This window comes from Canis lupus, chromosome 9 (assembly GCF_048164855.1).
Source record: "Canis lupus baileyi chromosome 9, mCanLup2.hap1, whole genome shotgun sequence".
Lineage (NCBI taxonomy): Eukaryota > Metazoa > Chordata > Mammalia > Carnivora > Canidae > Canis > Canis lupus.
Genome location: NC_132846.1, coordinates 11529837 through 11553182, shown reverse-complemented (window position 1 = coordinate 11553182; position 23346 = coordinate 11529837). Strand labels below are relative to the sequence as shown.

Here is a 23346-nt window from a genome sequence, read left to right as displayed (position 1 = left end):
AGGGATCCCAAAGAGATTTAAATCAATTTTGAAACAGTAAATAATGTGCAGAATGTTCTATGACCACAAAGTAATTAAATTAGAAATCAATAATAAGATATCTAGAAACCCCAAATACTTGAAAACAACAAATCTTTAAATTATACATGGGCTAAAAAAAAATAAAACCACCACGTATATTAAAAATATAGAATATGGTGATGAAAATACATTAACATTTGTGAAATGCAGCTAAAACATGGTTTGGATTTTATGGCTTTATTATTTTTTTTTCCAAAAATTTTATTCAGAGAGAAAGTGCACAAGCAGGGGGAGAGGCAGAGGATGAGGGAGAAACAGGCTCTGCACTGAGCAGGGAACCTGACGAAGAGCTTGATCCAAGGACTCCAAGATCATGAGCTGAGCTGAAGGCAGGTGCTTAACCTACTGAGCCACCCAGGTGCCCCTGATTTTATGGCTTTAAATGCTTATGTGGAATTTAAGAAAGAAAGCAGATGAACATAGGGGAAGGGGAGGAAAAATTTAAAAAATGATGCAATCAGAGAGGGAGACAAACCATAAGAGACTCTTAACTATAGGAAATAAACTGACGGTTGTGGGAGGGGATGAAGTAAACTAGGTGATGGGCATTAAGGAGGGCACTTGATGTAATAGCACTGGGTGTTACATGCAAATAGATGAATCACTAAACTCTACCTGTGAAACTAATAATACACTATACATATTAATTAATTGATTTTAAATTAAAAAAAGAAAAGAAAAACTAAAGAACTTGATAAGATCCCAAAGTAATCAAAACAAAGGAAATCAATGAATAGAGAAATTAGCATAAACATCTGGTAGATTAAAAAGATCAATTAAATTGAGAATTATCTAGTAAACCCAAGAAAAAAATATTCCATTTAGTTTTGCCTATTCTAGAACATTATATAATCTGTGGTGGAAAAGTATCAAGAGCATGTTTTTGGGCAGGAACTAAGGGCAAGGACTGCCTGGGCATGGATCATAAAGGAACTCTGAGGTGTGATGGTTCTACACCCTGAATAGGAGTTTGTGCTGAATTATTCAAGTGAACACATCTGACAATACCTAGGAATATACACTTAAGATCTGTATATTTCACTGTTGTCATTTTACCTCCAAATAGTACAAAACAATAAAAACCCTCAAAAACTAAAACCCCTAGGCAATAAAGAATTAAGGGGAAAGTGCACTGATATCTTTAATTTTCTTTGAAATGAATAAAACTATAGCAATGAATAGAATGAAGAATGGATAAATGAGTATTGCTTATAAAGCAATACAGTAAAATGTTAATGAGGAGTATACATGTGTTCACTGTATCTTCCTGAACTTTTCTGTATTCTGTCAGTGGGCAACTACATTAAGGTTAGAAATACAAGAATCACATAATGAGGATAAGAAAGTTGTTCTGGAAAATGATGCTAGCAATAGCTGCTGAAAATGAGTATAGCACGCTGTTGTGATTTTTATGGCAGCCAATGCAGAGGTGAGTGAACATTACTGGTGAGACTACTGAGCATCCCCAGTAGTTAAGCTTAAAAAAAAAAAAAGAAAAAAAAGAAAAAAAAAAAGCTAAAGTTAATGTAATTAACAGAACATTAGCAGTTCCTTCAAGAAAAAGAATGTATAGCCTATGTACATCTCAGCTACTGCTGTCCTTAATGTTCAAGTGAATGTAATTCCATTGTATCTACTGCATAAAACTATTCCGCTACCCTCATCCAGAGTTACTTAATTTCTTAGCCCAATGTGTGATATGGTTGGTAAAGTCAGAAATGTGGACAGCGTATAAGAAATGGTGATTTTGCTTGAGTACACTATTCCAATTTTAAATTCTCTGAATTTACCTTTTCATAGATTTGGAATAATAGAAATAATATTATTTACCAGAGTTTTCTGTATAGTTTTCATGGTAAAACCTGTATTTTTATAGCTCTATGGCTTTTGGCTTCAAGCTGGGTCAAATGAATATGATGATTCTCTTGCTCTCTTTTGACAAACAACAACAGCAAGTTATGGTATGTTAAAAGAAACTAACAAGGTATACTTTACCTGTTTTATGAACTGTGTAGCATTAAAAAGTTCACTGCAGCCATATAAAATGTGTTTGCCTTGCTTCCCCTGTAAAAGAAGAGAACTCATACAAGTAACAAGTAATATTCTCAATATTCCCAAGAAAAGTGATCAAGTCTAATAAGACTTTTTGTTATTCTTAAAGGTTTTTTGAGGGGGAGGTTATAAAATTTTAGTATACACATATTTATCCTAAAATTGCATGGAATAAAGTGGTGAAATAGGCATAAATTATTTTTAAAAAATGTATTAACATACATACACTGCTGGTATCATTTATACTGAAAAGAGAAGGCATCTGATGACAGCCACATTTCACAGGAACAACAATTATTTATAAAATCCCAGGCCAACATTCTTCCAATGTAAGATCTATATTATTTGAAGAAAATATTCCTGGAGTTTTGTTAGGCTAGCAGTAGGATATAGTATAAGTTGCATGAACTGTCACTGCAGTCTCATTTGTGCAATACAGTATTTACATATCAACATACTGTAATCCATTTTTATGACCCCTCATGAATGAATTTCATTCCTAATTTTGGCAGAATGCTATAACCCAATTACAGCAGTCAAAACTTCTACTGAAGAATTCTGCTAAGTCCTTAATGCTGAAATTATTATATGTATTGTGTACTTGAAGGAAAATTCATTTCTTCTTTAATGTAAAAAGCTTATTCCATAACAAATACAGTAATTCATCAAGAAACAGAAATATGGCTTTGTATCAGCTGAATAAAAATAGTTCCCTGAATAAATGTCCTCACTGGCCATTTCTGAGCAAAACAAGTCACACCTCACTTCATTTTTGAAAAATGAGATGTTATGTGCAATAACTATAACAGGGTTGATCATATAAGTGGGATTATTGAGGCTACATAGGTTATACTTACACAAGGCATTAGTAAAGGTAGAGATCACAGCATAGTAGGATAAAGAAAGCAGAGGGAAACATTAGAAGGGTCCAAATATTCTATGCACAACTCCCAGGATCCCATCTCAGCACAGGACACATTTTATTTTCAATTGTCAACCACCAAATTATAGAGAAGATAGACATGCCCCAATTGCAGGGGAGCCCCAGTCTTTCTAAAGGAAGGGTCTTTTATACCTCTCTGATCATGTAACCTAAATCAGGCTACAGGACCAGGCTCAACACCAGAAGCAAGAAAACATGACAGAAATTAGGTGCAAATCATCAATATTTTCATTTTCTATTAAACAGTGCTGACACGCCAGTGCAGGTTGCCCCCAATCTATGTTGGTCCCTAGCACAAGACTCTATTCACTACTAGTTAGTACATGATATTCACATGTCAGCATCATGGCTCTCAAGGCTCCCAGAGATAAGCACAGGGCTGAAACAAACTAGTGGAGATGAATCCTGTACTGTAAGTTTAAACGTTGCAGTCTACCCATATTCCAGTGCAAACTTATTCTTAATTATGCACAAACTTGGTACTTCCTCCATCAAAAACTGAACTTTGTGAAATGTACCAATAACTGGATTCAAGGTAACAATTATTAACTAAATCTAGTTCATTCTCTAGCCAATCACCTTCCATCAAGAGAACAGCCTGTGGTGGCGTCAAGTTCAACTACCGATACATTTGGTTACTTACTACCAACTTTTTTTTTGTCCTTTTGGGTTCAGCACACTCTTACTCCCAAATTGCTTTTGCATATTAGTACATATTATTTCTGCAACTATAAAAAGAAACAAAAGGCTACTGGGACAGCTATTCAAAGCCTGTTGTGTGCTTTATGTATTTGTCCAGAGCATCTATGCAAATGACTGAGTTCCAAAATACCTTTGAGAGTCTCAACTGTGATTTCTTTTGGAAATGTGTCTTCTAACCTCAAAATGTCTGATAATGTTATTGGAGAATCAGATATTATAAATTCCTAAACAATACTTGTGCTTTAATAAATACACCTTCACATGTAAATGCCTGCTCTCAAAGTTAGACAAATTAAGATAGTTATTTATGTGATTAAAGGATTGACTACCGGTTTCATTTCACAACTGGCTCTACTAGTATGTTCAAAAGGTCAATGTCAGGCAGCCTGGGTGGCTCAGTGGTTTAGAGCCGCCTTCAATCCAGGGTGTGATCCTGGAGACCTGGGATCGAATCCCACGTCAGGCTCCCTGCATGGAACCTGCTTCTCCCTCTGCCTGTGTCTCTGCCTCTCTCTGTGTCTCTCATGAATAAATCAAATCTAAAAAAAAAAAGTCAATGTCTATGCAGTTCTTTCCCCCAGTATATCTCATGTGTAAGGCAGGTGCATCTTTCTTCAGAGATGTGCCTTTGTGAAGCACATCATGGGAGGGTACTAGAGTGTCATTTATCTTTGGATCTTTTAGGTACACACTAATGTGGTGGAGCCAGCATGTCTATGTATCAATCACGGTTTTCTTTTTTTTTTTTTTTGTAAGTTGAGGCTTAGACTAAGAGTACATTTTTGTTTTGTTTTACTCTTTGACCTCCACCTGTTTCTTCCTCTGGCAACCAGCAATCTGTTCTCAATGTCTATGAGCTTATTTTTAAGTTAATTTTCAGAGAGAGAAAGAGAGAACAGCAGGAGGGGAGGGGCAGAGGGAGAGAGAGAATCTCAAGCAGACTCCACACGTGGAGCCTGACACAGGGCTCAATCTTATGACCCTGAGATCATGACCTGAGCCAAACTCAAGAGGTGGATGCTTAACCGACTGAACTACCCAGGCACCCTATGAGCTTTTTTTTTTAAATGAGTCCACACATAAGAGAACGATATGGGTTTTGTGTTTCTCTTGTCGTAGGATAATGCATGCACACACAATTTCTTTACCATTCATCTATCAATGGATACATAGGTTGCTTCCATATCTTGGCTACTGTAAACAGTGCTGCAATGTCTATGAGGGTACAAATGTCTTTTCCAGTTAGTGTTTTTGTTTTCTTTGTATAAATACTCAGAAGTGGAATTGCTGGACAGTAGTTCTATTTTTACTTTTTTGAGGAATCTGCATACTGTTTCCCATAGTGGCTGCACCAATTTACATTCCCGTCAACAGCACATGAGAGTTCCCCTTTCTCTACCTTGTTGCCACACTTGTTTTTTTGGATAACAGCCATTATAACAGGTGTGAGGTGAATTTCATTATGATTTTGACTTTCACTGATGATGAATGGTGTTGAGCCATCTTTTCATGTTTGTTGGCCATCTCTGTCTTCTTTGGAAAAAAAGTCTATTCAGGTCCTCTGCCCATTTTTAATTGATTATTATTTTCTGGTGTTGTGTAAGTTCCCTATCTATTGTGGATATTAACCCTTGTCAGATACATTATTTGCAAATATATTTCCCACTCAGTAGGCTGCCTTTGTTGACATTTCCATTGCTGTGGAGAAGCTTTTTACCAGGATGTAGTCTGATTTATTTTTGCTTTTGTTGCTTTGGCTTTTGGAGTCAGATTAAAAAAAAATCACTGCCAAGATCTATGTCCGTCAAGTTTACGGCTTGTTTTCTTCTAGGAGTTTTATGATTTCAGGTCTTATGTTCAATTCCTTAATTCATTTTGTTTTTTTTTATTTTTTTTCCTTAATTCATTTTGAACTAATTTTTATGTATAGTGTGAAATAGAGGTTGGTTTTATTCTTTCACATGTGGCTGTGTAGTTTTTCCAGTACTGTTTATTGAAGAGACTGTCCTTTTTCCATTGTACATTCTTGACATCTTTGTTGTAAATTAATATATCATATATTGCATGGGTTTATTTCTGAGTTCTCAATTCTCTTCCATTGATCTATGTGATTATTTTTATGCCAGCACCATACTGTTCTAATTACCATAGCTTTGTAATACAGTTTGAAATGAGAGCACGTGATGCCTCCAGCTTTGTTCTTTCTCAAGATTGCTTTGGTTATTAATGGTCTTTTGTGCCTCCATACAAATTTAGGATTGTTCTAGTTCTGTGAAAAAATGCCATTGGAATTTTGACAGGGATTAAAATGAACCTGTGGACTGCTTTGAGGGTTTTTTTGATCCATGAACCTAACATATCTCTTTGTGTCTTCAATTTCTTTCATCAATGGCTTATAGTTTCCAATAAAGTCTTTCAGTTTCTTTGTTAAATTTATTCCTCAGTATTTAATTTTTTAAAATGTGATTGTAAATGGGACTATTTTCTTGATTTATCTGATAGTTTGTTATTAGTGTATAGAAATGCAACAGATTTTTGGGCACTGATTTTTGTATCCTGCAACTTTACTGAATTTATTAGTTCTGACAGTTTTTTTTTTTTTCTATATGCCATCTGCTAATAGTGACATGAGTTTTACTTTTCTTTTCAAATTTGGATGCCTTTTATTTCTTATTCTTGTGTAACTGCTCTGGCTAGAACTTCTAATACTATATTGAATAAAAGTAGCAGAAACAGGCATACTTGTCTTATTGAATGTTTTCTTAAAATTAATTTCATCAAATGCATTGCTGACATATCAAATAGCAGTTACATTATGGGTTAAATTACTGTATTATTTTCTTTGCCTTCCTAACAAAACTGGCATTTGCTGAATGTGAACCAGTGTAAATTAAAGGCCACGCTAGATTATTCTCCATTCTTGTAGGTACAGTCCTAAGTTTTGTTTCATACTATAAGGTTGTACTGATAAGGGGTTTTAATGGCATAAAGGTGACCTATGAAAAACTCGTACCTGTTATTATACCAAGTAATGAAAGACTGGATATTTTGACTCAGGAAGAAGAAAAAGAAGTCTATTCAATTCAACAGTGCACTGGAGGTGTTAGCCAGGTGGTTAGGCAAAAAGAAAAAGAAAAAAGAAAAAGGAAAAACATCCCAGATAGTTTAAGGAAGAATTTAAAGTAATTCTATTCACATATAACATGATCTCCTATACAGAAAATCCTAAAAATTCACTAAAATACCTTAGAACCAATAAATTAGTTCAAGAGGGCTGCAGGATACAAGATTATACATAAAAATAATTTTTTATTGGACTGAAATGAGCAATCCCAAAATAAAATAAAAACAATTCCATTCATAATAGCATAAAAATATATAGAAATAAATTTAATAAAAGAAGTGTAAAAGCTTATGCTCTGAAAACAGCAAAAACCAACAGAAACAATGAAACAACAACAACAACAACAACAAAAAACTGTTGAAAGCAATTAAAGAAGGTCCACACAAACAGAATAGAATCCCATGTCATGGATCAGAAGACATGACATTATTATTTTTTAAAGATTTATTTATTAATTCATGAGAGAGACAGACTGAGAGAGAGAGAGGCAGAGACACAGGCAGAGGGAGAAGCAGGCTCCTTGCAGGGAGCCCAACGTGGTACTTGATCTTGGATCCCAGGATCACGCCCTGAGCTGAAGGCAGATGCTCAACCACTGAGCCACCCAAGCACAAGACATAACATTATTAAGATGAAAATAGTCTCTAAACTGATGTATAGAGTCAATGCAATTCCTGCTAGAATCCCAACTAAATTGACAAGTATTCCTATGGAAGTGCAAAACACCCAGAAAAACAATCTTGAAAAAGAAAAGAACTGAGAGTCCTGAAATAAACTTATATACATATATGGTCAGCTTATTTTCAACAAGGCCACCAAGACCATTCAATAGAGGAAAAATGGTCTTTTCAATAAATGATGCAGGGATAATGTGGACAGCCATATACAAAAGAGTGAAGCTGGGCTTTATTTCATACTACATGACAAATTAACTAAAAACGGATCAAAGACCTACATTTTAGAGTAAAAATGCTTTTCTTTTAGAAGCAAACATAGGGGTAAATCTTCCGACCTTGGGTTTGACTTTGTCAAATTTGGATTTGGGATTCCTAGATATGACAACAAAAGCATGAGCAACAAAAGAAAACATATATTGGATTTCATCAAAATAAAAAGAACTCTTGCACTTTAAAAAACACCATTTAGAAAATACAAAGACAACCTAAACAATGGGAGAAAATTTCTGCAAATCACATATTTGATAAGGGACTTCCTTCTAGATTACATACTCTTAAAACTCCATAATAAAAAGGCAAAATAACTCAACTATAAAAATGGGCAAGGATCTTAGTAGACATTTCTCCAAAGATATACAAATGGCCAAAAAGCACATGAATATGCTTCACATCCTAATTCACCAGGGGAATGAAAATCAAAACCACAGCGAGATACCACCTCACTCCCACCAGGATAATCAGAATCAAAAAGCCCAGTAACAAGTGTTGGTGATGATGTGGAGAAATCAAAGTCTTCATACACTGCTTGTATGAATGCAGAATGGTACGGTCACTTTGGAAAACAGACTAGCAGTTCCTCAGTTAATAATAAAAATTATGACGACTCTGGAATTCCACTCCTAGGTATATACCTAAGAGAAATGGAAACATACAGAATAACACTAGCTTATTACTTAAGGTTTCTAGTTGACAGCAACAGGTTTCATCCAGAATAGACAATCATTTTGGATTTGGATTTGTAGACCTGATTATTGGAACAAACATCTTTAATATTCTATTAGAAGCCTCAGCAGAAACTGTTTCAACGTGGACTCCCTTCTTATATTACCACTTGACAAAGTTTTGCTGCAAGTGCCAGTTCAACAAGCGGGTTATGAAACATTGTATACAACAGACTCAGATACCTTAACATACACAAAGTAGGAGACTGACTGCAAACTGTAACAGACATTTGAAACATCTTTTTTCTAAACTGGGCTGGTCTTTCTGAGACACAGTGGCTTTGTAGGATGGAACGTGTGTTAAAATATAAGTGATACAATTAAAGAGGATAATTAAAAGTGGATAGATTGTTGAGATTCAGCAGAGAAAATAAGGAAGAGATGAAAAGGGATAATAACACAGGAACTAACAAAAATTTATTCTGCATTTCTAAAAATGTTTCTCTATGTGTTCAGGGATATGCAAACAGACACCAAGACACTACCTCTAAATCTGTCTGAGGAATGATGCAAAGGGCTGTTTCTACTTTCTGCCTGTCTAAACTGGGATTAATAGGTAGACCAGACCGTCCTATATGTATGGTCACACTAACTTAGCCTTACTTCCTATCTCTGGGAATGGACAAAGGAGAAAGCACTGGCCACTCTCAGACTGCTGCTAGCTCTATGGATCAGGCAACTTGCTGAATCTGACAGTAAATCTTCTAAACCAGGGGCCGAATTCTGGGTAAAAATGACCAACAAATGAAAGGAGGAAATCTTGACTCTGAAAAGGAGCCAGTAAGTGCATAATGAAAAGGTAACATTATCTCTGTACCTTGTAAGAGGCCAAGAGCAAAGAAGTAATACTCTGAGCTATATTTAGACATGCCCAAGGCCTGTAGAAATTGCCTCTATTTGAAGCTGAAGGTCCAAGATGGGTTCCAGGATTTTAAAGAAAGATTAAATCTGCAATTACCCATATTGTATGTCCTGATGATGCTAATAACATCTAGGGGATAAACACTTAAGAATAATTCTAATCCCTCTTTTTTCTCTGACAGGTTCTCATTTTACAGGTTTTATATATTCTGTAAGACCCCTCGGGGGAGGCAAAATTAGGATACAACTGCCACCAAAATGTATATAAGAAAATTTGTTCAGCAACAAAACCAAAGACCACTGCATAACTGTTAACCTAAATGATGATCTATTAAGAACGGTATCTGGGGGATCCCTGGGTGGTGCAGCGGTTTGGTGCCTGCCTTTGGCCCAGGGCGCGATCCTAGAGACCCGGGATCGAATCCCACGTCGGGCTCCCGGTGCATGGAGCCTGCTTCTCCCTCTGCCTATGTCTCCGCGCCTCTCTCTCTCTCTGTGACTATCATAAATAAAAAAAAAAAAAAAAAAAAAAAAAAGGAACGGCATCTGGATATAAGAACTTAAAATATCTGTTGCGTGCCTGACTAGTCATAGTATCATGTGCCCTACTACTGACACACCGTTTTTTTTGGGCTTTAAAGGATAATAACAGGAAAAAAAATCGTAAACTGAAACTAAGTAAAAGATACAGGCCTTACTCATCTCTCAGTGATAATCTGATATTCTTCTGATAAAAGTGATTAATGAAAAAAAAAACTAGACTTAATAATTATGTTACAAGAACCAACTTATTAACACATTTCACAAAATTAAAATTTCTATAGTAGAAAGACTTAAGTTGTCAAGCTTATATATGATTAAAAACAGGTTTGCAGTAGAATATTTGGTAGACTACAATGTTCCTTCAAAATTATGCCTGCATCTCAGCCACTATACAAATGACTAATATTTTGGGTTTATCCTTTTTGTGTTTCTGTTGTACAAATATTTACAAAAAAGCAGAAAAAAGAATGTTGATGAGTGGAATTAAGAAAGCTGAACCAAGATGGTGGGGGGGTATGTGGAATGTAGAAGTACAGGAGTAATTTCAGCTGATCTGTTGCAGCCCTGTGTTTATCCCAGAGAACACCTAGAACAGTCATATTTTTGACCCTTTGACAAACCTGAACAAAACAGATCAACTAGTGATTAATACAGTCCCATGCAAGGCTCATAGAGAGACCAGGAGACAACTTGCACCTGTCAGTACCCATTTATAGAAATTGTAGACTGATGGTTTGTACCTGGTTCCTGTTATGTTCCCTTGGTTTCTGCTTTTGAACTGGTCATGCAGCCTGGTTCTGGCTGTATGACCAAAGAGAGATATAAAAGACACTTTCTTGTTCAAGATGGATGCTCCCTGAAGACTGTGGCATCTTATACAGATCTCGGTGGTTCACACTCTGAAGATGAAGTATGTCTTATGTAACTAACGTAGGATCCCAGTTGTGCCTGATAGTTTTGAAGCTCTGTTACATTTGTCTTTTCTTTTAAATCTCCTGCTGTACCAAAATCTCAACCTTTTTAAAGCCTTACATAACATAGGACATAAGGAATGATCATTATTTAATGTTTACTGAATAAATGAAGATTACAAAATGTCACACAACTGATAATTCTGTTGCCCCTACCTTTTAAATGTTGTTTTGCTCTTCAAGTTACACTCTTTACTTAATATTCTTTTGCTTAATTGTCTGTCACTCCCTGCTGCTGTCAGCTTTGAATAGCACTCTACTTCTAATCTGCTATCTCCTTCTTGCTAAAAAAGCGACATTCCAAGTGTGTTAGAAGTATGTTGCTGATTTAAGTAACGGGATAGGAGAAAAGTGCTTATTATTCATGTAAAGGGTTCTGTAAATCCTTTCAACAAGGGAGACTTTTTGGAAGAGGAGCTTATTTGAGGACTCTGAACATTTATTTTACTTTTTTGAGAGAGAGAGAGAGAGGAGAAGGGGGAGAGAGAGGGAGAGAGAGAATCTTAAGCAGGCTCCATGCCCAGTATGGTGCCCGAAGTTGTGCTCCATCTCATGACTCTGAGATCATGACCTAAGCCGAAATCAAGAGTCAGACACTTAACAGACTGAGATGCCCGGACACCCCATGGTCTTTGAACATTTAGAGTCAAATTCAGATATATAGCTGCCGAGTGCCTGGGTGGCTCAGTGGTTGAGCATCCACCTTCCACTCGGGTCATGACCCTGGGGTCCTGGGATGGAGTCCCACATCAGGCTCCCCACAGGGGGTCTACTTCTCCCTCTGCCTGTGTCTCTGCCTCTTTCTCTGTGTCTCTCATGAATAAATAAAATCGTAAAAAAAAAATAAGATACATAGCTGCCAAGTACGTTACATCAATAAGATACATTATTTCCCAGATCAACTACAATTTTAGACCAGAAATGTGATAGGGAATAGGAAAACAACAGCATATGGGCATTTTCTTCTATATGAGGACTTTTAAACTACCTCTAGAAAAGAGGGTATGTACGAATCAGAAAGCCACCAGAAAATGCTAGTATGCTAAAAACACAGCACAACTGTGAAACATCAACTGATTAAAGAATAAAAAGGCCAACATGTACCTTTATATAGTCAACAAGATTTTGGTATTCAATGTAGTTGCCTCCTCCCACCACGAAAACAATTGCCTAAAAATGCAAACAGAAAAAAACAAAAACAAAAACAACCAGGTAAGTTGAAAGAAACAGAATTTTAACTTGCACACAATATGGTTTTTAGTTTGGAGCATATTCCACAACTTATATATTAAAAAAAAAAAGATAGCAAAAGGTCACATTCTAAGTGCCTAGTGCTACTTCAATTAAAAGAAATTTGTTTCTATAAAGTGTGTAGAGGAAAACAAATTTCATTCATTCTTCAGTTAAGTAACAGCAAATAAATCTAAAGGGCTTTCTCCAAAATGCTGTTTAAAATTTGAGGTTATTTATTGTAGGTAGGAAAAACAAAACTTGGCATTTACATAATTTCTAAAATGTGCTTTACTGTATTTATTTTTATTGAGAAGCTTCTTGTATTTCAAATGAAAAGTCATATCTTCACAAAAGGTTGGAATCTAATTTTAGAACCAAGTTTCACACATATAAAACTTTTACTACAGCCTTCTTTTTCTGTAAGTTACCCAATCTTGTGTCCATTCTTTTTTTTTTTTTAACGTTTTTAATATTAGTTTCAGGAGTACAATACAGTGATTCAACATTTCCTTACAACACCCAGTGCTCTTCGTAGCAATTGCCCTTTAATCCCACCCCCACCTGCCACCTCCCCCTCTTAGAACCCTAAGTTTGGTCTCCATAGTGAAGAGTCTGTTTCCTGGTTTGCCTCTTTTTTCCCTATGCTCATTTGTTTTGTTTGTTAAATTCCACACATGAGTGAAATCATATAGTGTTTCTTTCTCTGACTGATTTCACTTAGTGTAATACACTCTTGCTCCATCCATGTTATTGCAAATGGCAAGATTTTGTTTTTATGGCTGAGTAGTATACCAATGCATATATATATCTTCTGTACCCATTCATCAGTTGATGGGCACTTATATGAAAAGATGTGCAATCAACATCATACATCAGGGAAATACAAATTAAATAAAAATTAAAACCACCATGAGAGATATCACCTCACATCTGTCAGAATGGCTAAAATCAACAACACAAAAAACAAGTGTTGGGGAGGATGCAGAGAAAGGGGAACCTTCTTATACTGTTGGTAGGAATGCAAACTAGTGCAGCCACTGTGGAAAACAGTATGGAGGTTCTCCAGGAAGTTGAAAAAAGAGCTACCCTACAATCCAGCAACTGTACTACTATGTATTTACCCAAAGAATATAAAAATACTAATTCAAAGGGATACATGCACACCAATGTATATAGCAGCATTGTCACAATAGCCAAACTATGGAAACAGCCCATGTCCATTGACTGTATCAGTTATTTTTAGCTTGAATTATTCTAAGTAATTTTATAAATCAGGAAAATATGGTTACTAATATGGTTACACAGAACTGGATTTGTCAAGATTACCATACAGTAACGGTAATAAAGCCATAAAGATGAAGATAATTCTTCAAGACTGCTTGGCCATCTTCCTTTTGTTTTAGAGACACAATTTTTAGATAGAACTTACCTCCTGGAATGGATTTTTGTTCCTTGGAACTGAGCTGCAACAAAGAAAAATGTACTGAAAATTTCACCCAAGGCTTTCACTACAAACAAAAGAGGTATGGGAAACACACACATGCACCTACAATTAGATATGTATTTATAATTTTTCTTCCTTCACTTTCTTTGAGGCTGGGTCCTTTAGTTTTGTGTACCCAAATAGTGAATTGGGATGCAGAGGAATACACTAGAAGAGATACATGTGTCAGTATCTAAAAGGGAGTAGGACTATTTTTCTCTTTAAGATAAAATCTAAGAGAAAACTGAGAGGGAGAAGGAAACACTGAGCAGCAGCTCTCAGAAGGATAAAATCTGGGTATGAGGTAAATTGCTAAAGTATATATTTTAGTACTAAATCATATAAAATTTTACTATCCTCAACATAATTTTATAGTTTGTCAGTACCTACATTTGTGAAAAAACTATGTAAACAGATGTATGGTAAGTAACAGAAGGAAATGGATGGGAGAAGGGATTTGCATTTTGCTGTAGCTTATTTCTTTGTATTTATATATGCCATTATATATTATTACATATATTAGCCACATACTTATAATGTATTTAATATTTTTATTTTTTTTTTAATTTTTTTATTTATTTATGATAGTCACAGAGAGAGAGAGAGAGGCAGAGACACAGGCAGAGGGAGAAGCAGGCTCCATGCACCGGGAGCCCGACGTGGGATTCGATCCCGCGTCTCCAGGATCATGCCCTGGGCCAAAGGCAGGCGCCAAACCGCTGCACCACCCAGGGATCCCCTTATAATGTATTTAAAAAATATTTGGTGTCCACGAGACCTTTTATTTTTTTATTTTTTATTTTTCCACGAGACCTTTTAATTAAGGTATTCTTCAAAGCATTTGTGAGTCAGACGTGGATTTGTTTCAGTGTTAAAAACAGGCTATATAAAAAGAGAACTTAGATTTTCCTCACAAGCAATTTCTGAAAATCTCAAAGAAGAGTAGAGTGCTATTATACCATGTTTAATGATTGAAAGGCCAATCCAACCACTCTGTCATCTTTTGCTCATTTCTATGGCCTGTCTGAATGAATATTCCATAGAAAGGACCAAAAGCCCAACTGACTCAAACACCTCATCAGTGATCAACTTCCTTCTAGAGTGCTCTAAGTTCCTCGAAGAGTACATATAGAATGAGGTGAGATTTTAAGTAGCACAGTATTACTAGTTATTAATAAGTGAGATTAATTGTGCTGAAATAGCTCAAGAGCAGGCAAAGGAGAATTTCTAAGGAAAATGTATCTACTTGTTAGCCATATGCAAATACAAGGAAGGATAAAATGTAAGCTGGAGAATATCAAGATATGAAAAGAGTTCTAAGTCCACTGTTTTAAAGGGTACAAATCAGCGGTTTTTAGTATATTTACGGAATTGTACAACTGTCACCACTAACTTCAGAACATTTTTTACCACCCTCAAAAGAAGCTGTCACTCCTCATCCTCTCCCTTCTAGAATTTATTCTTTGTCAAATTCTCCTTTGCCAGCTGCAGCTGCTATTAGCAGCTTCTTTTGCAACTTTAGCAATATTTCTGGTAAATTAAGAAAATAAATTTCCTTTAAGTTATAATCTAATCTAAAACAATCTAGTAATCAATTATCTAGTGATCAATTATTCCAACGACAAAGAGGTTGAGATAAAGCAGAGACAAAGTTTGAAAGATCCAAAACATAAGACGTAGGCAAGAAACCAGCTTCACTCAAATTTAGGTGAGAAAGTGATCTTTCTAAGCACGTTTTTTTTCCTCCTAATTCTGTCTATTCTTTCTCTATGTCTTGTAGGCTATTTTTCATACTATCATGAAGTAAATCTTGAAAAGTAATATCCATAATGAAGCAAGCAAGTACATATCATGTTTGTTATAAATTAGAAAAAAGTATCTGTAGAATGTTTCATTGCCATAAAGAAGTATTTACAACAATCCATGGGGGCTTGGCTTTTATGGGCCAGTTAAATAAAAACAACAACAACAACTGGTATTCAACATAAAGTTCCCATCTTTGCTTTGGTTCAGTAAGAATATTCATTTAAAAACACATTATCCAAATTGCCCTCCTTCATATAGTTAGTTTGTAATACAGCTGTCTTGTTATGAAGAACAAAAACAAAACAACATAATGTATTTTTCTGGTGTGTGAGTGTATATACTTGAAAGGAAAAGAACCAAAATGTTAAGTAAGATTAGTAGTGATTATCTCTAGGTAGTAAGATTATACATATTGTTTATTTACCAGGTTTCCATTTAGTTTGAATTTTTAATAAGCAATTATTTCTAACAAAAAATTATGTTATTTCCATTCTTAGTGGGATGGGAAGACCTACAAACAAATCACACAAGTCAAGAGCTACTTACCTGTCATTGCCTCGCAGCATTTTGGGATCAAAATATCTATAGTCATCAGTTTCCTAGTTAAAAAACAAAAAACAAAAAACTGGAACTTGATTTCTCTTTAGAATGTTACCATTTGGCTTTGAGTATTTTATTTAATTAAGCTATTAATCTGGTAGATTAATTAAATAAATCTGTGTCACCACCACCACTAACAGAACACTTATTTACATGTTAAATGTTTAATTCTAGATACTTTAGATGAAATTACTCACTTAAATTCTCATAACATCTGTGAGGTATTTATTTTTATCTCTGTTTTCTCATATGGACAAGCTGGGGCACAGAAAAATTATGTTAACTTTTCTAAGGTCACGTAACTAAGTAATATGGGAACTCTAGGATTTGAACCCAGGTAGTCTAGTTTCAAAGCCCATGCTCTTAACCACACTATACTGCTATACTATATTGAAAATATAATCATTTTATAAACCAGTATAATTATTTTTATTGCTTCTGTTTTAGAATTTTATTATATGTTCATGATTTTATACAGAATAACTTAGTACAGGTTATAATCTCTATTATTTGAAGCATTTTAAGTTAGATGTATTCTGGAATTTTGAATTTAAAAATTTTTTAGATGATATCATGCATAAACTAAATATAATGTAACACTCCCAGTGGGCACCACCCCATCATCTAACGTATTACTATTTTTGCAGCTAGATAGATGAATATTAATATAAAGTATGATAAAAACTATAAAGAGCCTCAAACTGAGTTAAGGTTAGGTTTTCCCACCAAATGGATCATACAAAATCTTTCAGGTTTCAGGACTCTGTAGATTTCAGAAGTTTCAGATAAGGGGTTGTGTACTTTCTAAATTGGAAACTAGTTTCTTGATATTAAAGGACCTGGGAAGTACTGTTTTACTGCCTGCAAGTGTGCTCTCACTCCCTCATTTTTGCTTCCCTCTCCTTTTCCAGCACAGTCAGCCAAAGGAATCTGTTCTTTTGCCAAAGGGTGGAAAAAAGATAGTTATAAATGTATACTTTTCTTAGGCTTTCAGGCTTTTCAAGAAGAGCTACTTCTTCATATATTCTAGGATGTTTTAACATTGTTACTACATTATATACCATTTTTTCTGTATCAATTCCTATACTGAAGAATCCTGTCCTTTTTAACTTATCATTATAGACCATTCTCTCATTCCTCTCATAATTGTAATTATCCCCTTTGGGGATGTTTTATTACTTGTTTTCACATGGCAAGATTTTAAAATATATTTTGTTAATTTCTTTTAATGTTATTATAATCATGTTTTAACAATTACAAAAAGTGACACATTGATTTGAAGATCCTGTTCAATCTTTCTTAGCATGGAATCTAAAGCCCTGCTGCCAAAATCTATAGAGATTCAGATCAACCTAAACTAGGGTTCTGATGTTGCCTTTCTTGATTCTAGACTCCTGTGATAACCACGTTCTAGTCACCACGGTAACAGGATGAGCTGTTTTATGAAATGGACTGTGATAATTTTCACATTCCTTTCTTGAATGTAAACAGCTTGGAAACCCAGTAAATGCTAACAATATTTACCCATTTGTCTATTCGTCCAACAATTTCTCTCAATTTTACTTTGTAGCCTAAAGACTTCCATCCCATCGGAACACATACACTTAAAAATTTCACTGTGTACTTCTCTAATTTTCATAAAGTTAAATTAGTCTTGTACTCTTCATACTACACACCAGCTGATGCTCACTAGTCCTTTGTCATTTCAAGAAACTTGCTTCTTGGGATATATTTTACATTTAACTATATATACAGAATATAATCTACATTTAATTTGGATGAGAGCTGGCCAGAATAGTTATAGCAGCCGAGAAAACCAATTCTCACTATCTGTGATAATGGCTAAAAAAGCTCTTTGAGAACCTGGACTTTTTGCTTTCTCTCATGTAGTCTGCTCTGATTAAGCCCACAATGAACCCAGATTTTACTGCCTTTCATGCACTGAGTTTGATATGTTCATGAATTTACAAGTACAATATTAAATGGTACTCACAGGATTTGACTTCATCTCCATCAGATTGTCTAAAATACGAGTAACAGGTAGATTCTGTGGAAAAGATAAGTATTTTGTTAAATATTAGAATAACCAAAACAAAACAACTTTATTAACAAACCAACTCAATCATCCATCCCACAGTTAAGTATGCTTCCTTCTCCATTAAACACATTCTAAAATCAAGAATTCTGTGAATGGTGTCATAACTATAAATACTCCTGGCACAACTCAAGTTTTCAGAGAAAAAATATAATTCTAAATCAAAAAGTCCTTTTAATGTGAAAGCGTAACCAGGTTTTAGTACAAACACATGATTGGGCTTTTCACTTTGTTGGATATTTGCTTTTTAATCCTAGTAATCGCAAACTTTTGATCAAATAAGAATCCCATTTTTTCCCTATTTCCTTTCTGCAGGTAGTATAAGAGGTTCTTCAGAAACAGAGTAACTTAAAGTCTGAAAATGTATGACATTCTTAAACTCAAGAGTCTTTCATTTCTAATGTATATTCTTCTAAGCCAAAAAGATACTTGTGTTCTTTGAAAATTGGTGAAATGGATACATACAAACTTTAGTGACCATTTTTGTTTTGTGTTGGATAAATTCCAAATTTCCAATGACATACTACATTGTCTTCTTACAGAACAAATTCTACTTTGAACATGAAATGTTTAACACTGGTGTTAGCAGAAGATTGCTTTTTGACATGCTTACATGTCTTGAGATAAGAAATACTATTTTTGTCTTTCAATCTGACGATTTTTAGCATTATTTTGAACATAAAGCATGGAGTACAGAAAATTTACTAAGTGACTATTACACTTATTCAAAATGCATTCCTAATGAGATGGCATTCTGCCTACTTTGAACTGATATTTCCTTTGTGAACTGTACAGGATGTTCTATGAAGAATATTTTGTATCTTGAGACTTCATACAACAAAGGCAACATTAAATCTGATTATTTATATAAATGTAGATAACACACTACTATTTTTTACAAGAGTTTTGCTTTCTTTAGGCCATAAAACATTTTATTGTTACTAAAATGGACTACCACTAGAGAAAATGCTGCTTTGGCCAAACAGAAAATATGCAGAAAATTTTTTTTCTTTTTCTTTCTCTAGATTAGCAAGTAAAAACCTTTTAAGATGCTCTTAGCCAAGTAAAATTAAAGCTATTTCATTATTCCCTTATATTTGTGTTGGCCAGAAACTTTTTAATATAAATAAAAGCACCAAAGGTTCAATCTAACTGAATATACTCCCTGAATTCTATTATTTGGAATTAAAAAAAAATACGGTAGCTCCAAAGTTTACCTTTTAAGTTTTGTATCAAATAAAATTGAGTTTGTCCCTGTAGGAATAAGTCTAAACCATGACTTTCTCTGAAGAATGACTGGGGGCAGATTTAAATCTATAGAAATGCTTTATCCCAAAGAAAAAAACTACAGTTATATATTTGTTCCAAGTAACATTAACAAACTTTGCAAAATAAAAGGAGGGCATAATTTTTAAAAACATCTGGAGCAAGAACACATTAAAAATTATAAGATTTTACTAAAATTGGAGTTCCTGGGTGGCTCAGTTGGTTCTGTGTCTGCCTTTGGCTCAGGTCATGATCCCAGGGACCTGGGATTGAGTCCCATATCGGGCTCCATGCTCAGTGGTGAGCCTGCTTCTCCCTCTCCCCCTCCTTCTGCTCCTGCTTTCTCTCTCTCAAATAAAATCTTAAAAAAAAAAAATTTACTAAAAATAATTTTATACCAATTTCTCTATTTACATGCAGCTTTCCACTGAGCTCCCTGTATTGTGCCATGGAGAAAAATTCAGAAAAGACATAATGTAATGATAAAGCCATGAGTCATATGACTTTATTTGTGAAAATAATTGGAAATTTGAATATTTATATCAATATCTCATAATAAATCCTCATGCAGTATAAAAATGAGATTTTTCTAAAAGTTAGAACTAAATTTTGCTTTGTATTTTATAGCTCTGTAATACTTAAAGACAAGCCTACCAGTGAATATGTAATTAAATAGCATAAAAAAAATTTCTTTCTAGCAGAAAATTCCTGAGCCTAGAGACAATTCTTTATGTTTTTGTTTGGTCTTTACAACCATACAATAGCCAAAAAATCATCTACCACTTGTGAACCACATGATATTCACATACTATCAGAGATTAAGGAAAACTTCAAGTGTAGAGAATGATAAAGGAAATATATAATTTCCTTTCCATGATGTTGTTAAAAAGCGTTAGAAAAAGTACTTCGGAAAACAGCTTCTGAGATCTTTGTCACCAACTAATGCTCTACCCAGCTTTTGTTCTTTACCTAGAGACTTGAACTGAGTTAATCATTAATTTTTTTGAGAGAGAATGAACAAAAGTGGGGATGGAGGGTGCAGAGGGAGGGGCAGAGAAGGGAGAGGGAGAGAGAGGACAGAATCTCAAGGAGAGGCTCCATGCCCAGTGCAGAGCCTGACGTGAAGATGAATTTCATGACTGAGATCATGACCTGAGTTGAAACTGAGTGGGATGCTTAACTGAACCATTCAGGAGCCCCCAAAATAAATTTTATATTAATAATAATTTATGTACAAGATTAATCAACTTTTACTGACTGAAGAAACTGAACTGTGGCAGCTAAATACTAATAAAGGGAAAACATTACAACAAAAACCATACCATTTTCTTTGTTCAATGAATGTTATCTTACTCATAGTTAGAAACAAAAAATTTCTGTATTCACTAAAAGAGAAATTTAATCAAAAATCACTAAAAGGAAATTTAATCAAATAAAAAAGCCCCATTGTTTAAAAAAATTTCCAAGCATATTTTTCAATGATTTGGAAACTATTTTAGAAAAAAAAAAGTAAGATATTAGCATATAGGTCAGCAACTAAATCTTTAGTAGCAGAAAGCCTTACTATAGACATAAATTTGAGAGACAAAAAAGTTTCATGCACACGAATATCTTAAATTAAGGATCACTATTTCTAAAATCCTCAAATTTCAGATACGTAAGCTAGAAATTTTATTTGGAGAAAAAAAAAAAACTATTCCTAAAGCCCTTACTGGCTTTATGACCATAGTCATGTTTTATGGTTTTAGTCACTGGAAAGTTTAAACAAAAACAATGTTAATCTTTGATGGTGTAAAAAACAAAACTGAAATAAAATACGCACAGAAATTAAAAAACAATTTCAGAAAAGTAATATAGCTTTACACCCAAAACAGTTAAAGAACTTTTTCCCCTTAGTTTTCCTAGAATTAGCCACTTATTGCTCTATATTGCCATGTGGTGTATGGTGACTGTAATTCTCTCCTTGCAGCCCTGCCCAGGGGAAGGGATGATATTCTGATGCTGAAGTCAACATTGAGGTTGGGACAGGAGTTGCTGCTATCCTGATTATCAAAGCCTTGGGGAATGAAAACTAGTATGTGGACTTGAAGAGAATGCTTATCTTGAAGGCTGTATTAGCCAAGTAGAGTAAGATGATAAGATGGTGTGGATACCAGAAACACACTGGGAATGAGGAATTATCAATGATGTAAGGGACAGAAAGTTGTCAGTGAAGTAAAGATAGAAAGGGGGGGGGGATAGATTATCTTTTTCCAAAATTTTAAAATTATAATCAGAAAGGGATCTATGGGTGAATCCAATATTCACATCAACATCTAACAGATGAGGAAATGATAAAATTATAGTGGTGTTTTTTTCCCCCAAATCATAGCATATTAATGGCAATAAAATCAAGAAAGTAAGGTAATATGGGACTCAATAAAACAATCCAGTTCTCCATCACTCAGCTTCAACAGTGATCAACTCATAGCAAATCTTACTTCATCTATACTCTCAGCTATGCCTCCGTTTCCTATGTTGTTTTAAAACAAGTCCCCAATATAAAATGATTTTATAGTTAACAATGTTTTCAGTACATATCTCCAAGCTATAGGAAGTCATAAAAACCTATACTACTTAGTACACCTAAAATAATAATTTTTAATACAGTAATATCCACAATGTTAAATTTCCCTGTGGCAAACATTTTTTAGTTTTCTTGTTCAAATCATAATCCTAAAAGGCCATAGACTGCAATTAGATAATACATTTTTTTTTTTAAGATTTATTTATTTGAGAGAAAGAACATGAGCAGAGGGAGGGTAGAGGGAGAAGCGGACTCCCTGCTGGGCAGGGAGCCCAATGACATGGGGCTCGGTCCCAGAACCCTGGGATCACAACCTGAACCTAAGGCAGATGCTTAACCGACTGAGCCACCCAGGTGCCCCCAGATGATACATCTTTTAACTCTTTTTTAACCTACTGATTACTACTGCTTGTAATTTATTAATTTTTAAAAGAGGGATTATTTTAGCAAACAAGCCAAAGTGAAATCAAGACTTCTAAATTATGCAACTTTGTGCTACATTATTCATCACATCTTGTACAATTATCCTCAGAGAAATAAATTCCAAATCTGTGAACATCATTCAGATGGTTTTATGTGATAGCTGATACTTGTGATGCATAACTTGCCTAATAAACAAAGTATAAAAAGCTCTTACAAGCAACACAGGAAAGTGGACATAATGAGACATCCTATTATCTTTATTTCATTTATAGTCAAACATTTATTCAGATTAAAAAATGCAAATGACATTTAGAGATTTTAAGAGGCTTAAAGTACTCAAAACTCTACAAGTGTGAAAGTGACAGAATTCATCTCTAGCAGTCTCCTCTCTGACCATCTCTTCCCTCTTAGTTCCCAATTGCAGTACTGCCAAATATTAGAAACTTAGGACACTGTAACTTTTAAACTGGATTGCTACTAAACACTTCTAGAACCAGAGACACTTTTTAAATTATTAAGCTGACAGGGCGCCTGGGTGGCTGGCTCAGTTAGTTGGGCATATGCCTTTGGCTCAGGTCATGATACTGGGGTGCTGGGACTGAATTCTATGTCAGGCTCCTGCTCAGTGGGGAGTCTGCGTCTCCCTCTGCCCCTCTGCCTGCACTCATGCTAATTAATTCTTTTAAAAAATTATTAAATTGACAAAGATTGCATACATATACACACATACATGCATGTGCCAAGGTTTGGAAAGGATGTAGAGAAACAAGTGCTATATATAAGTCATGGCCAGTCAGCAGGTACATTTTTTCTGAGGGCAATTTGGTAATATTTACTAAGAGCAATGAGATGCGCTCACCCCTTTGATTCCATAATGCAACTACGGGAATTTATCATATGGAAATAATCGAGATGAATA

General features: G+C 34.8%; 1 protein-coding gene across 7 annotated transcripts in view; it reads right to left on the bottom strand.

The window, feature by feature from the left end:
* Positions 1 to 23346, bottom strand: part of SCFD1 (sec1 family domain containing 1) — a 107546-nt gene that overhangs the window by 3366 nt on the left and 80834 nt on the right. For all 7 annotated transcript variants that reach the window (XM_072838118.1, XM_072838115.1, XM_072838116.1 and 4 more), the window contains 5 exons: positions 18071 to 18124; positions 16024 to 16076; positions 13618 to 13651; positions 12060 to 12125; positions 2077 to 2145 (listed from right to left, as the gene is read on the bottom strand). In XM_072838118.1, the coding sequence (XP_072694219.1) occupies positions 2077 to 2145; positions 12060 to 12125; positions 13618 to 13651; positions 16024 to 16076; positions 18071 to 18124 (276 nt within the window). The remainder of the gene's footprint in view (positions 1 to 2076; positions 2146 to 12059; positions 12126 to 13617; positions 13652 to 16023; positions 16077 to 18070; positions 18125 to 23346) is intronic.